We start from the raw sequence: 15572 nt of genomic DNA on the forward strand, positions 1-15572 counted from the left end.
GTCTTGGGTTTTTTTTTTTTTTTTTTTTTTGCTTTTCCATATGAAGTTGAGTACTGTTCTTTCAAGTTCTGTGAAGAATTTTGCTGGGATTTTGATAGGCATTGCATTGAATCTGTAGGTTGCTTTTGGTAAGATTGCCACTTTTACTATGTTAATTCTGCCTACACAAGAGCATGGGAGATCTTTCCACTTTCTGGTGTCTTCTTCAATTTCTTTCTTCAAAGGTTTAAAGTTCTTGTCATACAAGTCTTCCACTTGTTTGGTTAGAGTTACTCTGAGATATTTTATGCTATTTGTGGCTATTGTGAATGGTGATGTTTCTCTGATTTCTTTCTCTGCCCATTTATCATCTATGTACAAGATAGCTACTGATATTTTTGAGTTGATCTTGTATCCTGTTACGTTACTGAAAGTGTTTATGAGTTGTAGAAGTTCCTTGGTAGAATTTTGGGGGTTGCTTATGAAGGCTATCATATCATCAGCAAATAGTGAGAGTTTGACTTCTTCTTTTTCAATTTGTATCCCTTGATCTCCTTTTGTTGTCTTTTTGCTCTAGCTAGGACCTCAAGAACCATACTGAATAGATATGGAGAGGGAACAACCTTGTCTTGTTTCTGATTTTGGTGGAATCGTTGGGAGTTTCTCTCCATTTAGTTTGATGTTGGCTGTTAGCTTGCTGTATATTGCCTTTATTATGTTTAGGTATGTTCCTTGTATCCCTGCTCTCTCCAAGACTTTTTTTTTTTGGTATTTTTTTTTTGTTTTGTTTTGTTTTGTTTTTTGTTTTGTTTTGTTTTGTTTTGTTTTTTCGAGACAGGGTTTCTCTGTGGTTTTGGAGCCTGTCCTGGAACTCGCTCTTGTAGACCAGGCTGGTCTCGAACTCACAGAGATCCGCCTGCCTCTGCCTCCCGAGTGCTGGGATTAAAGGCATGTGCCACCACCGCCCGGCTTCTCCAAGACTTTTATCATGAAGGGATGTTGTATTTTTTTTCGAAAGCCTTTTTGGCATCTAATGAGATGATCATGTGGTTTATTTCTCTGTTTGTTTATATGGTGGATTACATTGATAGATTTTCATATGTTAAACCATCCCTCCATCTCTGGAATGAAGCCAACTTTATCATGGTGGATGATGATTCTGATGTGTTCTTGGATTTGATTTGCCAGAATTTTATTTAGTATTTTTGCATCAATGTCCATGACTGAGATGGTCTATAATTCTATTTCTTAGTAATGTTTTTATTACTATGTGGCTTGGGTATCAGGGTAATTAATTGTAGCCTCATTAAAAGAGTTTGGCAATATTCCTTCTCTTTCTAGTGTGTGGAATAATTTAAAGAGTATTGGTATTAGTTCTTCTTTGAAAGTCTTTTAAGATTCTGTGCTGAAACCATCTGGTCCTGGGCTCTTTCTGGTTGGGAGATTTTGATGACTGTTTCTATTTCTCTTTTTTATTTTTTAAAGATTTATTTATTTATTATGTATACAACAATCCTTCCATGTATGCTTGCATGACAGAAGAGGGCACCAGACCTCATTACAGATGGTTGTGAGCCACCATGTGGTTGTTGGGAATTGAACTCAGGACCTCTGGAAGAGCAGTCAGTTCTCTTAACCACTGAGCCATCTCTCCAGCCCGACTGTTTCTATTTCTTCAGCAGTTATAGATCTGTTTAATTTGCTTATCTGGTCTTGATTTAATTTTGGTAAGTGATATTTACCAGAAAGTTGTATATGCCCTTTAAGTGTTGCAATTTTGTAGAGCACAGGTTTTTGAAATATGACCTGATGATTCTCTGTATTTCCTCCAGGTCTGTTGTTATGTCTTCTTTTACATTTCTTATTTTGTTAATGTGGATATTCTCTCTCTGCCTTGTGGTTAGTTTAGATAAAGGTTTGTCTATTTTGTTGATTTTCTCAAAGAACCAGCTCTTTGTCTCATTGATTCTGTGTATTGTTTTCTTTGTTTCTATTTTATTGATTTCAGCTCTCAATTTGATTATTTCCTGCTGTCTAGTTCTCTTGGATGAGTTTGCTTCTCTTTGTTCTAAAGTTTTCACATGTTCTGTTAATTCACTAGTGTGGTTTCCAACTTCTTTATGTAGGCATTTAGTGCTAACAATTTTCCTCTTAACACTGCTTTCATTGAGTACCATAAATTTGGGTATGTTTTGTGGTCATTTTAATTAAATTATAGGAAGTCTTTAATTTTTCCCTTTATTTCTTCCTTGACCCATTGATGATTCAGGTGAGCATTGTTTAATTTCCATGTGTACTTATGGGCTTTCTGGAATTAGTAATACTATTGAATTCTAATTTTAAGCCATGGTAATCTGAAAAGATACACGGGGTTGTTCCAATTTTTTGTATTTGTTGAGGTTTTTGTTACCAAGTATGAGGTCAGTTTTTGAGACGGTTCCATGAGGTGCTAAGAATAAGGTATATTCTTTCTTTGTTGTTGTTATTTTTCAAGATAGGGTTTCTCTGTAGTTTAGGAGCCTGTCCCAGAAATACCTCTGTAGACCAGGCTGGCTTCAAAGGCACAGAGATTGCACTGTCTCTGCCTCCCAAGTGCTTTGACTTGATATGTGTGCCACCACCATCTGGCCACCATAGAAACTCTTAAAGGAGCCGTATCGTCCTTTTTTTTTTTTTTCCATCTTTCTCAGGCCATATGGAAATACAGGCCACATTAGTTCACTAAAATGTTGTGGATTTTTTTATTACTCTTTTGGGGGCCAGACATCGAGCTACAAAGCAAACCATGAAGTAAGATTAAGATTAACCCAAGTAAGAGAATGGAAAAAGCCAAGAGGCAAAAGAGAGACAGGTTAATTTAAGAGGAGCTGACAAGAAACAAGACAAGCTAAGGTTTATGTAAGAATAAGCCTCCATGTGCGATTTATTAGGGAGCTGGATGGCAGGCAATCAAAACAGTAAGAAAACCAACAACACACAGGTATGTGGAACTCAGTGAGTTAGAAGTCAGCCTGGTCTACAAGTGGGTTCCAGAGCAGCCAGGGCTACATGGAGAATCCCTGTACCAAACCCACCCACCCACCCCCCAAAAAAAAAGAAAAAAGAAAGAAAGAAAAGAGCGTATAATGAATATAAACAGGGTACTGGGAACAACCCACATGTGGCTTCCAGAACATTCCTCTCCATCTCTCATTCTGTGTGCAGGGTCTTTGTTTCTCCACAGCTGTGTCCTCAGCTGCCACCTTCTCCACTGTCCCCAGCATGCCATTAGTCCTCCTCCTTGCCAGGACAGAGGGCAGCAGGGCTGGACCACAGGACAGGCTTCCTTAAATAGCAGTCACAGAGTCCAGAGGAGCAGACAAGCTTTGGGTTCAGTTCTTTCTGCCCTTGGCAGTCACCATGGAGAGACCTGTGGGTCACCAGATCCCTGGTCACAGAGCTGTCCCCATTCTTTCCCACAGGTTGTTATTTACTCCTACAGGCTACAGCCTGGACACCCGGTGAGCTGTAAGGAAACCTCTCAGGATCCTCTGAGTGACACCAAGACCCAGCAGCTAGCATGGGTAATCAGTCTGTTCTCTGCTACTGCTCATGGCCTAGGACTCCAGGGCCTCTATGCTGAGGCCTGCTGAGGAGTCGAAGATGACTAACATAAGTTAGTTGTTAAAGCTGACGTCACTCACTTTTGTCATTGTTGTAAATAATGAAAACAGATTATCTCACTGACAATATTGCATATTTTGGTCCATCCTGGAAGGGAGGCAGGGTGGGCAGCCCACATCATGGCGCACAAAAGCAATAATATGAAAGGGCCAAGACAAGATGGCAATTAGTCCCAAAGACACATACATCCCAGTTGTCCTACTTCCCAAGGTGCCTCAGCTCAATCTTTGATCCCCTCATGTACTCAGAGAACTTAGCATCTATTATATCTAGGAACTCCCTCACAACTCACTGAAAGAAGGGCTATTGATCTCCCAGATATTTATTAATCCAGAATTAAAACTAATGAATTAGAACTCAGAATTTATAACTAATCATCCCAGTGACGAAAGTCAAGTTTGGGACTAGAGAGTGGCTCAGTGTTTAAGAGCACTTGCTGCTCTTGCAGAGGACATGTGTTCAGATCCCAACGCCTACATCAAGTTCACAGCAGGCTGTAACTGCCGCTACAGGGGACCCGAGGCCCTCTTTGGTCACCAGACATTCACATGGTGCAAATACATAAATACAAGCAGGCAAAAATTCCTATACATGAAATGAAAATCAAGGAAAAAGGTCACATTCAAGGACTGTGCCACAGGCACAGAGTAGATGGATGCCATCACTGGACTCTCCCTCTTCCTGGGGATGAGAAACTCACTTTCTAACTGTTCTGAGTTAGAAACCATATAGGTCTCTACAAAACACCATGACATCTCCCTGGTATATCTGTCCTCTCAGGATGCCATCACAAAGTGACACTGGGTAGGTGACTTAAAGAGAAAAGACCTGTTCTCTCACTGTTCTTGAACTCAACATCCACAATCAAAGCGTGGCAGATTGGCCCTGGGGGACACTCTCTTCCAAGTGCAGAAGGAGCCTGTACCCTGTTCTAGTCCAGGGTCTAGCCCTTATGTGTCTGGAAAGAAAAGAATAGGAAAGAGAGAAAGAGGAGGGTGGAATGGAGGGAGGGAGCATCTTCTGGCTGCTGTGAGGACACTAACCCTCTGGGTCAGGGACCTCACTTGCTTCCTTATCTATCTCCAAATACAGTCACCTGGGAATAGAGCTTTAACAAATGAGTTAAAGGACACAACTCAGTCCCTATCAAAAGTGACACCAGATTATACCTGAAGGGACAGATGCTCAGACACACATTTTAAAACCTAGTTCCTGAAGCCGTTCAAGGTCTCAAGCATGCTCCTCTAATCATAATCCCTTTCCTTCCCATCCAGAGAGGAAAGGCTTCATCATGTCTGTGGTTGAGTATCTCTGGGACACAAGGAACACAGAGGCCCTGCAAGTCCTGCCAACCAAAGAGGAATCTGGAATACAACTTGTGGAAAGAGCTGGTTTGTCCAGTTTCTCTCCATTTAATTTGATGTTGGCTGTTGGCTTGTTGTTTATTGTTTATATTATATATAGGTAAGTTCCTTAGATCCCTATCTCTGTAAAACTTTTATGATTTAGGGGCAGTGAATTTTGCCAAGGACTTTTTCACCATCTAAGAAAATGATCGTGTGTTTTAGTCTTTCTGTCTGTTTATTGTGGATTACATTGACAGATTTTCTTATATTGAATCATTCCTGCATGTAAGGGATGAACCCTACTTGTTCATGGTAAATGTTTTTAAGTATTCTAGGATTGAGTTTGCCAATATTTTATCTAGTTTTTGCATCAGTGTTCTACATGGAGATCCTTTCATTGTTGCATCGTTGTGTGGTTTGGGTATTAAGGTAACAGTAGCCTGATAGAAAGAATTTCACCTAGCTTTTCTATGTGGACTCTGAAACACAGAACTCAGGTCCACGTGTTTGTATGGCAAACACTTTACCAAATTAGCCCCATCCTAACGGTGCATCTAGATATTAAGGGAGAATTGTCTGCTGTCCTCAAGACACAGCACAGTCACATGAGAGCTCACACAAGGTGACACACACCAAGAAAGATGCCTTGGCAGAGAAACCGTGTTCTGACATGAGTTAGCAGTCAGGAAGGTGCTGGTCTGGGCTGCTGCCCTAAGGGGAAGAAACAGAACACTTCTGGATAGGCATTCAGCTGGGGACTCTGGCAGACAAGCTGAATGAGGGGCAGTAGTGAGCAGGGAGCAGGGGCACTGTGAAGCTGACCTCATGGGATTCCTCCTGAGAGAGGTCAAGACTAAGACACCAGAAGTTAAACACAGGAACTTGATTGAGTATTGAGTATCAAAAGTAGGGCAGTCTTACAACCTGACTTAACATTCTTGGCAAGTCTGGGCAGGGAATACCAACGTACACAGGAAAGGCATGGAAAGTCAAGACTGAGCCACACTATGAAAGTAGCTTAGAAAAGTTTAATAAAGTTGACTCAAGAAAAAATATTTATCTACATAAGCCTCAGTGTCCAGAAGTTTGTTGGGCCTTGATCACATACACAGTCCCAGTGAGAGACCTGGGGTCTGCATTTCTCCTGGAGTCCATGCCTCTAGTGTCTAGATCCTCTGGAGGTCAGAAATGACAGCAAAATCCCACCACACATCACCCTTCTCAGTCTGGGAATTCATCCTTTGGAGAGCTAGGGAACCTACCTATTTGAGTTTTTTTTTAATTCTTTCTTTATAAATAATACCAATCAAAATTCCCACTTTCTCCCCTCCCTCCCACTTTCCTCCTGCTCCCCCACACACCCTTCCCCACCCCCCTCCAACCTAAGAGAGGGCAAGGCACCCTGCCCTGTGGGAAGTACAAGGCCCTCCCCCCTCCACCCAGGCTTAGGAAGGTGTGCATCCAAAGAGAATAGGATCTCAAAAAGCAAGTACATGCAGTAGAGACAAATCCCAGTGCCATTGTCATTAGCCCCTCAGTCTACCCCAATGTCAACCACATTCAGAGGGTCCATTTTGATCCCATGCTCGTTCATTCCCAGTCCAGCTGGAGTTGGTGAGCTCCCATTAGCTTAGGCACACTGTCTCAGTGGGTGAACCAACCCCTCGTGGTCCTGACTTCCTTTCTCATATTCTCCCTCCTTCTGCTCTTCAACTGGACCTTGGGAGCTGAGTCCAGTGCTCCAATGTGGGTCTCTGTCTCTGTCTCCATCTGTCGCTGAATGAAGGTTCTATGGTGATATGGAAGATAGTCATCAGTCTGGCTATGGGACAAGGCCAATTCAGGCACCCTCTCTTCCACTGCCCAGGGCCCTCTCTGGGGTCATCCCCATGGACTCCTGGGAACCCTTTCAGAGCCAAGCCTCTTGCTAACCCCCAAATGGCTCCCTCAATTAAGATATCCCCTTCCCTGTTCCTATATCCATCCTTCCTCCATCTCAACCATCCCACTCCCCCAGCTCTCCCTAAACCTCCCCTTCTCCCTTCTCTCTCCCCCACTCCCATTCACTCCAACCCCCCACCCCCATGCTCCCAATTTTTGTCTTGCAATCTTGTCTGCTTCCAATTTCCAGGAGGATCTATATATGTATTTTTTTGGGTTCACCTTATTACTTAGTTCTCTGGGATCATGAACTATAGGCTCAATGTCCTTTGTTTATGGCTAGAATCCACTAATGAGTGAGTACATACGATATTCATATTTTTGGGTCTGGATTATCTCACTCGGTGTAGTGTTTTTTACTTCTGTCCATTTGTATGTAAAATTTAAGATGTCATTGTTTTTAACCACTGAGTAGTACGCTAATGTGTAAATGTGCCACACTTTCTTTATCCATTCTTCCATTGAGGGGGATCTAGGTTGTTTCCAGGTTCTGTATTACAAATAATGCTGCTATGAACATAGTAGAACAAATGCTTTTGTAGTATGATTGGGCATCTTTTGGTATATTCTTAAGAGTGGTATTGCAGGATCCTGAGGTAGGTTGACTCCCAATTTTCTAAGAAACCGCCATACTGATTTCCAAAGTGGTTGCACAAGTTTGCATTCCCACCAACAATGGATGAGTGTTCCCCTTACTCCACATCCTCTCCAGCATAAGCTATCATTGGTGTTTTTGATTTTAGCCATCTGACAGGTGTAAGATGGTATCTTAAAGTTGTTTTAATTTACATTTCCCTGACAGCTAAGAAAGTTGAACATGACCTTAAGTATCATTTGCCATTTGAAATTCTTCTGTTGAGAATTCTCTGTTTAGTTCAGTACCTCATTTTTTAATTGGGTTATTTAGAATTTTAATGTCTAATTTCTTGAGTTCTTTATATATTTTGGAGATCAGACCTTTGTCTGATGCTGGGTTGGTGAAGATCTTCTCCCATTCAGTGGGTTGCCTTTTTGTCTTAATAACTGTGTCCTTTGCTTTAGAGAAGCTTCTCAGTTTCAAGAGGTCCCATTTATTCATTGTTGTTCTTATTGTCTGTGCTATTAGGGTTATACATAGGAAGTGGTCTCCTGAGCCCATGCATTGCAGGCTACTTTCCACTTTCTCTTTTATCAGGTTCAGTGTGGTCAGATTTATATTGAGGTCTTTAATTCATTTGGACTTGAGTTTTGTGCATGGTGATAGATATGAATCTATTTTCATTCTTTAACAGGTTGACATCCAGTTATGCCAGCACCATTTGTTAAAATGTTTCTTCCATTGTATAATTTTAGCTTCTTTGTCAAAAATCAGGTGTTCATAGGTGTGTGGATTAATATCCGGTTCTTCAATTCAATTCCATTGGTTAACATCTCTGTTTTTATGCCAATTCCAAGCTGTTTTCATTACTGTAGCTCTGTAATAGAATTTGATGTCAGAAATAGTAATGCCTCCCCAGGAGTTCCTTTATTGTATAGGATTGTTTTGGCTATCCTGGGTTTTTTGTTTTTCTATATAAAGTTGGTTATTGTTCTTTCAAGGTCTGTAAAGAATTTTGTTGGGATTTTGATGGGGATTGCATTGAATCTATAGATTGCCTTTGGTAGGATTGCCATTTTTACTGTTGATCCTACCAATATAAGAGCATGGGAGATTCTTCCATTTTCTGATGTCCTTTTCAATTTCTTTCTTCAAAGACTTCAAGTTCTTGTCAAATAGGTCTTTCACTTCCTTGGTTACTGTTACCCCGAGATACTTTATGCTATTAGTGGCTATTGTGAAAAGTGATGTTTCTCTGATTTTCCCCTCAGCTTCTTTATCCTTTGTGTATTGGAGGGCTACTGATTTTTTTTGCATTGATCTTGTATCCTGCCACATCACTGGAGATATTTATCAGCTGTAGGAGTTCTCTGGTATAGTTTTTGGGGTCACTTATGTACACTATCATATCATCTGCAAATAACAAAAATTTGACTTCTTCCTTTCTAATTCGAGCCCATTTGAACTCCTTATGTTGTCTTATTGCTATTGCTAGAACTTCAAGCACTATGTTGAAGAGATATGGAGAGAGAGGACAGCCTTGTCTTTTTCCTGATTTTAGTGGAATCGCTTTGAGTTTTTCTCCATTTAATTTGATGTTAGCAGTAGGAACACTCCCTACTGGCTCTCTGGTCCCCTCAGCCCTGAAACAGGCTGTTTGGGGGGTTCCAGTGATCTCACGGAAGAAAAGTCAGGCTTGAGGGCAAAGTGGGATGGGGTAAAGAAAGCCAGCAGCAGGAACAAACGCCATTGGATGGCCAGAAAATCTTAGGGAATTGGGACCTGGATTCTGTCCCCTTGGGAAGGTCACAGTCGCACTTCCAGCTGTCTGGCCATGTGGCAACTGACTCACCTCTCTGGTCCCCTCAGCATGGGAGCAGGGTTCCAAGGACCTCCCAAATGAAAAGGTGGTCTTGGTGGCTGAACCTACCTAATTTGAATTCTCAGTTTTGCCTGCTATGGAAACACATGCAGAGGCACAGTGAGGTGCTTTGGGGATGGGACCCACATAGAAATGGGGATCCACTCATGGTTCTTTAACTTCTGCTCACAGCTGGAAGGGAACTTTGTATGCTGGGTTTTGAGGGGAAGGGTCTTAGCTGTGAGCGGCCCCACCAGCTCAGGTGTACACACAGCTGCAGGGAAAAGAGACATCAGCTTCAAAGAATACTGTGCAGGGTTTCTCTCTCAGGGGTGTGCAATTTGCAGACTCTCGAATCACAAGTCCCCAAGCAAATGTGGACATTCCTCTCCAGCAGGTCACTGTAGGGTAGACAGGTCAGTGCCCAGTACCTGACACCAGGGAGTTTTTTTTTTTAATTGGGAAAAGTGTAATCTTTGGAAAACACTAACTTTCCTAAAATAAAGAATTCCCCCCACCCCAAACCACATTTCTCTGTGTTTTAGAGTTCCTACAGAGAAGTACGTTGGTAGTGGTGACATTGGCCTTGAGGGGAGGCCATCTTTATTAAATGTCTAGCAATAAAAAGGTGTGATAAATGACTACAGATGACTCAGGAGTTAACACTTTATTCTCTGCCAGGTGGCTGAAGTCCAGTTCCCAGCATCCTCATGATGGCTCACAACTGCCTGTAACTCTGGGTCTAGAGATCTAATTCTTTCTTCTGCCCTCCATGAAACCAGGCCTGCACATGTTACACACACATCTGCAGGCAAAACCCTTAAACAAATAAAATAAAAAATTTTAAAGGACACATTAATATGGTTTTTAACTCATTGTGTCCTTAACAATTGAATATTGTGTGGTGGATCCAACCTGCCCATCAATGCAAGAACGACACCGTACAGCTGTAAGACTCTCCTCCGTTTCATTCCCAGCAGATGCTCTGATTGCCACAGGACAGATCTTTCCAAACTCTCTTCCTCACTCAGTTAGTTGGTCTCTCCCTTTACAGGAAACTGAAAGATGCCTCACCTGAGAAGAAAAGGTTTCTGGAAGTTTATCCTCAGATGAAACGGGAGCTTGAGGAGAGCATCAGGAAGCTCCACGCCCTTGCAGACAAGATTGACAAGGTGCACAGGGACTGCACCATCACACAAGTGGTGGCCAGCTCCACCGGTGCTGCGTCTGGAGTCATGACAATTCTTGGTCTCGCTCTGGCACCTGTGACAGCAGGGGTCAGTCTGGGACTTTCAGCCACAGGCTTGGGGCTTGGAGCAGCAGCAGCTATGACGAGTGTTTCCACAACCATTGTGGAAAAGGTAAGCACGGCTTCGGCGGAAGCTGAAGCCAGCCAGCTTCTGCCAAGGAGCAACGACACTGAGAACGACATTAAAGAAGTTTTTAAGAAGAACGCCTCCAGGCTGTTTTCTGTATTTATGAAATCCTCCCGGAACCTGGAAGGCATGAGGAAGAACATTGATGCCATCAAGCTGACCAAAGCCAGCCCTCGCCTGACAAATAATGCCAAGCGTCTAATGACAACGGGGAAGGTGTCAGCCCAAAGCACTAGACAGGTGGAGAAAGCCTTTGGAGGCACTGCTCTGGCAATGACCAAAAGAGCCCGGATCATGGGTGCAGCCACTGCAGGTCTCACCCTTGTGCTAGATGTGGTCAGCCTCATAGAAGACTCAAAGCATTTGCAGGAGGGTGCAAAGGCAGAGTCTGCTGCAAAGCTGCGGCAGAAGGCTCAGGAACTGGAGCAGAAGTTGCAGGAGCTCATCCAGGTGCATGACATCCTGACTCAATGACCTCTTCTTCAGTGCAGCTCAGAGGACTGGGGGTGGGGTGTGCTGGACAGAACCATGGACACTTGATGGCTTCTGAATGTATCCTCCTTATACCAATGCCATAACAGTGGTAGTGCCTGCTAGAGGAGAGGCCACATTAAGAGAAAGGAAGCCAGAACAGAGGTGGGACAGGCTTGTTACCTCCCACTACACTTCACCGCCCTTTTAGATCCAACAACCTCTAACATCCCACATAAGGACCACGCTCCCAAGCTGGGAAGAACATCCAAGGCCTGACTAAGCCACAGCATGGCTGCTCCCCAGTCGCACTCACCACACTGCTCCTAACAGAGGCTCACCATCCTCACAGGTCCCTGAGCTGCCAGCTCTCCCACTGCTTTCTGATTGCTTGCATAGAGACTTCTCCTCCTTCCTAGTTCTGCCTCATTCTGTGTTTTTCCAATTATTTCCCAATCTTACAATCAGATTCTGGGTGTGAACCCCATTTCTTTCTTCATGGTTTGGTCACATGGAGTGATGGATTTTGGTGGAATGATCAGAGGGTGGAAAGGAAGGGACGCTGGGGACACCATCTGCAGGGTCATCAGGTTCTTGGTCCTATGTGCCAGCAGTGGGCTCTACAGGAAGGAGGGGTGACAGGATGTGGTGGTGAGTTCTGCTCTCTGTAAGCAGACTCTTGGGGAAATCTCAAGACTTAATTCCTACCGAAGTTTAACACCTGCTCTATTTGGATGAGATCTGCTGAGATGCACATGAAAGCTACACTTGCTCCATTATATGTGAAGAATTAGTTTGTAAACACCGGCCTGGTCATGCTTTGTGTTTTATGAAAATGATATCACGTGTTTTCTAGGTTGTAGACTACAGAAAGTTGATAATTGTCTCCAGATTTCTATCATCTCCTCTTTTTAAAACTGTTTTCTTTATTGTGGATTAACAAGAATATTTGAAATTTATACAAGAACCATTTTCCTTCTTGATCTCACCTTCCCCTTCTGGCCACAGGAGCATCCTGAGGCTGCAGCAGTGAGCGGTGTCCCCTCCTTCCTTACCACTCAAGTGGCCTTCTTCCTAAGTTCTGAACACCTGAGACAGAAAGATGACATATGTACTTCCTGGGTTTTGTCTGTTAGAGGATCATTCTTGGGTCACACAGCCCCTTCTATCATTGCTTGGAAGGATGTCTGGCTAAGGGACAGCTGGATGTGGACAAAACCATTGCCCTGGGGGCTCAGAATGGTAAGAGAACTGAGTAGTGGACAAACATGGGAAAGAAATCTATCTGCATCATGAGCCGCCTAGCAACTTGCTCCTTAGTGTCCAAGTTCATGGAGTCCTCTCTACTGTTGAGCCCATGTGTCCGTGTTATAGTGAACACTGTGCCAAGGCTCAGATTCTGTCCCTGAACAAACTCAGGAGCCATCACCATAGCTCACCACATCCTTGACCTTGAACCCTACACTCTTTCCTGACTCCGTCAGTGTGGCCCTTAGGACACACATTACTTGAAGAGCCTGTGCCTTTGTCACTGCACTCTTCCAGGCTCACAGGCCTCTCAAAACAACTGCACCATAGCCCTTTCAATGAATGATCACTTAGGTGTCCAGTGCCCAGAGAGCTCCCTGCAGCTTCCAGTCCAGGGCCACCTCACCTCCATGGTTCTGCCCACCAGGAACACACCTTCCTTTATGACAGAGACAAACAAGCATGGTGGGTGTCGGTGAGAATTGACACAGCCCATGGTCACTTCTCATAGATACAGCATTACCTCATGGGTGGTGAAAGTATTCTAGTAGGTAGCAGCATATGTTCAAAATAGAGATACATTTAAAAAGAAATTAAAATGAATTTCTATGATGTAACAATGTATCTCAGGTGTTAGAAGTGCTGTTTGGATGTTCACCTTCCTAGACATGGACGGAGGGGGGAGGTCCTTGGACTTTCCACAGGGCAGGGAACCATGACTACTCTTTGGATTGGAGAGGGAGTGGGAGAGGAGTGGGGGGAGGGGGAGAAGAGTGGAGGAAGGGGAGAAGAGTGGGGTGAGGGAGAAGGAAATGGGAGGCTGGGAGGAGGCGGAAACTTTTTTTCCTATTCTCAATAAAAAAATTATATTAAAAAAAGAAATTAAAAAAAAGAAAATTAAATCAAAAGGAGAAAAAGAAAGGGACAGAAATTTCAAGAAATCTTTCAACAAGTAACCCACAGTCTGAAAGAGCATTTTGTAAAAATATAAAGTGTAAGTGTACTTTTTAAAATTGAATATAGATTCGTCTCTTATACAGTTTAAAAAAATTGAATAACTAAAGTACTAGACCCTTCAGGTAGGATATAAAATAAATAAAGGTAGATAGAATGTTATTGTTAAGAAGAAGTAATCATCATGTCAATATACACTCTTGTAAATAACCCCAATAAAATTCATTGCTTCACCAACTTGAAAAAAAAAAAAAAAGAAGTGCTGTTAACAAAAGAGAAAGCTATGGAAAGACACCAGTAAGGCTCAGAGATGAGTAGAGGCCCCAGAAAGGGACAGGAGAGATGGACACGGTGAAGGAAGGACAGCGCAGAGGAGGAGCTGTGACCAGGTCTGTCCCTGCTGAACACCAGTGACAGGCAACAGGACTATGCCTGCAGCTGCTGCCCCTGGGGTCTGTGTTCAGTTCAGGCATCTGAGTGTGTCCTGTATGTCACCAACCCATGCTTTGCCCATCAGAAAGTGACCTCTGGATGGTGACAGTGGTGGTATTAGTGTTGAGGGTGGTAGTGGTGGTGACAGCAGAGAGGGTGGAGCCCTTGGCAGGGGTCAGGGCACCTAAGGGACCAATGAAATTAAAATGGATCCGCATGTGTAGGGCTGGGACCGTGGTGGTGAAGGTGAGAAAGAAACACGTGTTACACACTTATCACCTTTAATGGGCACCTGGTGCAGTCAACCTACTGTGCACACGCGGAAGCTTAAGTAACAATTCCTCCTCAAGGGCTCTGGGATTATGAAGAATTAAAACTTCACTTCTAACGTACTTAGGATAAAGTGCTCACCTCAGACCTGTGTTCTTGTTGCTTCACCTGAAACCCAACTGTACCTTCACTCCCTCTGACTTTGAAACAGCTAACACTAGGAAAGCTATCTCTTCAAACAGACATGGCAGAAACTTCTGGAACCTTGTCAGCCCGGCTTCTGAAGGCATGCCTGACTGCACTAGATCTCCTCTCCAAGCGCCCTCTGCGGGTGGCTGTGCAGGGTATGAATTCAACACTGTTGTTCAGCCCATAAACACAGTGAGAAAACCCCGGTCTGGGCTGGACTTTGCAGAGCTCTGGCCCTGAGCGCCTCAGCCCTCTGTGCGGCTTGATTCTTTACTGCTCAGCGTTTCCACAGCAGCGCATTCAGGGCCCGGTGAGTGCAGACAGATTTTATCAGAAGCCAAACAGTTTGTGGTGTGTAGTGTGCAACCCCTTGGGGTCGGAAGACATGGTTTTGGCCTGGTAGGATGGCTCAAAGGATGAAGTTACTTTCCTCCAAACATGGAGATGTGAACCTGACCCTGTTGTGGAACGTAAGCACCGACACCTCAAGATGTTTTCTGACACCCCTAAGCCTGCCATGGCACCCACTCATTCCCTCCAAAACACATGAACACACTGAGTTAATAAATGAAATTAAATGTCATTTATAAAAGATATTGAGGTTATCTGAAATTGGAAGAAAGGAGGAGGCTCAGTCCATGAGCCTCAGCTTTTTCCAGAGCTGGGAATGGGGTGCTGGCCAAGACAATGTCTCAGGTCACCTGAGTCTGTCTGCCTTATGCTCTATAGACTTGGGATGGATAAACATCAGTTACTGCTCAGGAAAAATGGATGAAACAGTCAACCATGTAACAGGAGGCAGCGTGGGACAGAGGAAATGGACAGGAAGTGTTGGAATCCCACCTGCCATAGTCTTTAATGCAGAGCTATGGATGATGTGAGGTCAAGGGAAGCAGGAAACCTGGTGACCTCCAGGGATTAGAGGGAGAGTTTGTGTCCTGAGCAGGATAATGGTGACATTGCCCAGAGCCAGAAAGTGGCTGCTCCTGTCGTTAGTATTCAGGCATCTGTACTGGCCTGCCCTTGGGGTCCTGACAGGATCCGTCCTCAGCTGCAGCCACTAACAGCACCTCCTGTGCACGTTTGCTACATTCCCTTTAAACGGTGGGCCTTGCCCACCTACCGTCTCTGTGTGTGTCTCTCTGTCTCTGTCTGTCTGTCTGTCTGTCTCTCGCTCTCTCCTGTCTCCTCTCCTCTCCCCCGCGCTCGCTCGCTCTCTCTCTCTCTCTCTCTCTCTCTCTCTCTCTCTCTCTCTCTCTCTCTCT

The 15572-nt window shown here is 43.9% G+C and overlaps 4 protein-coding genes across 11 annotated transcripts in view; all 4 read left to right on the forward strand.

Annotated features, from left to right (window-relative positions):
• Nucleotides 1–11369, forward strand: part of LOC126503457 (apolipoprotein L3-like) — a 31150-nt gene extending 19781 nt beyond the window's left edge. For 2 of the 4 annotated variants that reach the window (XM_050145163.1, XM_050145166.1), the window contains exons 2-3: nucleotides 4917–5106; nucleotides 10422–11369. In XM_050145163.1, coding sequence (XP_050001120.1) covers nucleotides 4917–5106; nucleotides 10422–11217 — 986 coding nt within the window. In that variant the 3' untranslated portion in view covers nucleotides 11218–11369. Of the gene's footprint in view, nucleotides 1–3440; nucleotides 3543–4916; nucleotides 5107–10421 lie in introns of all 4 variants that reach the window. The other 2 variants (XM_050145165.1, XM_050145164.1) reach the window with 2 other exon arrangements.
• Nucleotides 1–15572, forward strand: part of LOC126503455 (apolipoprotein L6-like) — a 120239-nt gene that overhangs the window by 68864 nt on the left and 35803 nt on the right. The window contains exon 4 of one of the 3 annotated variants that reach the window (XM_050145157.1): nucleotides 11567–12173. The exons of 1 other annotated variant lie outside the window; for it this stretch is intronic. The gene's annotated coding sequence lies outside the window, so the exon portion shown is untranslated. Of the gene's footprint in view, nucleotides 1–11566; nucleotides 12174–15572 lie in introns of those variants that run through there. One more of the 3 variants, XM_050145158.1, reaches the window with a different exon arrangement.
• Nucleotides 1–15572, forward strand: part of LOC126503452 (apolipoprotein L2-like) — a 120239-nt gene that overhangs the window by 68864 nt on the left and 35803 nt on the right. The gene's annotated exons all lie outside the window — the stretch shown is intronic.
• The window catches only part of LOC126503458 (apolipoprotein L3-like), a 96851-nt gene that overhangs the window by 45476 nt on the left and 35803 nt on the right, over nucleotides 1–15572 (forward strand). The window contains exon 4 of one of the 2 annotated variants that reach the window (XR_007592302.1): nucleotides 11343–11379. The exons of the other annotated variant lie outside the window; for it this stretch is intronic. The gene's annotated coding sequence lies outside the window, so the exon portion shown is untranslated. The remainder of the gene's footprint in view (nucleotides 1–11342; nucleotides 11380–15572) is intronic. 2 annotated transcript variants of the gene reach the window in all.

The sequence above is a fragment of the Alexandromys fortis genome, unplaced genomic scaffold, assembly GCF_014885135.2.
Source record: "Alexandromys fortis isolate MF-2015 unplaced genomic scaffold, M_Fortis_MF-2015_v1.1 scaffold_2_1_26212458, whole genome shotgun sequence".
In the NCBI taxonomy this organism is placed as follows: Eukaryota; Metazoa; Chordata; class Mammalia; order Rodentia; family Cricetidae; genus Alexandromys; species Alexandromys fortis.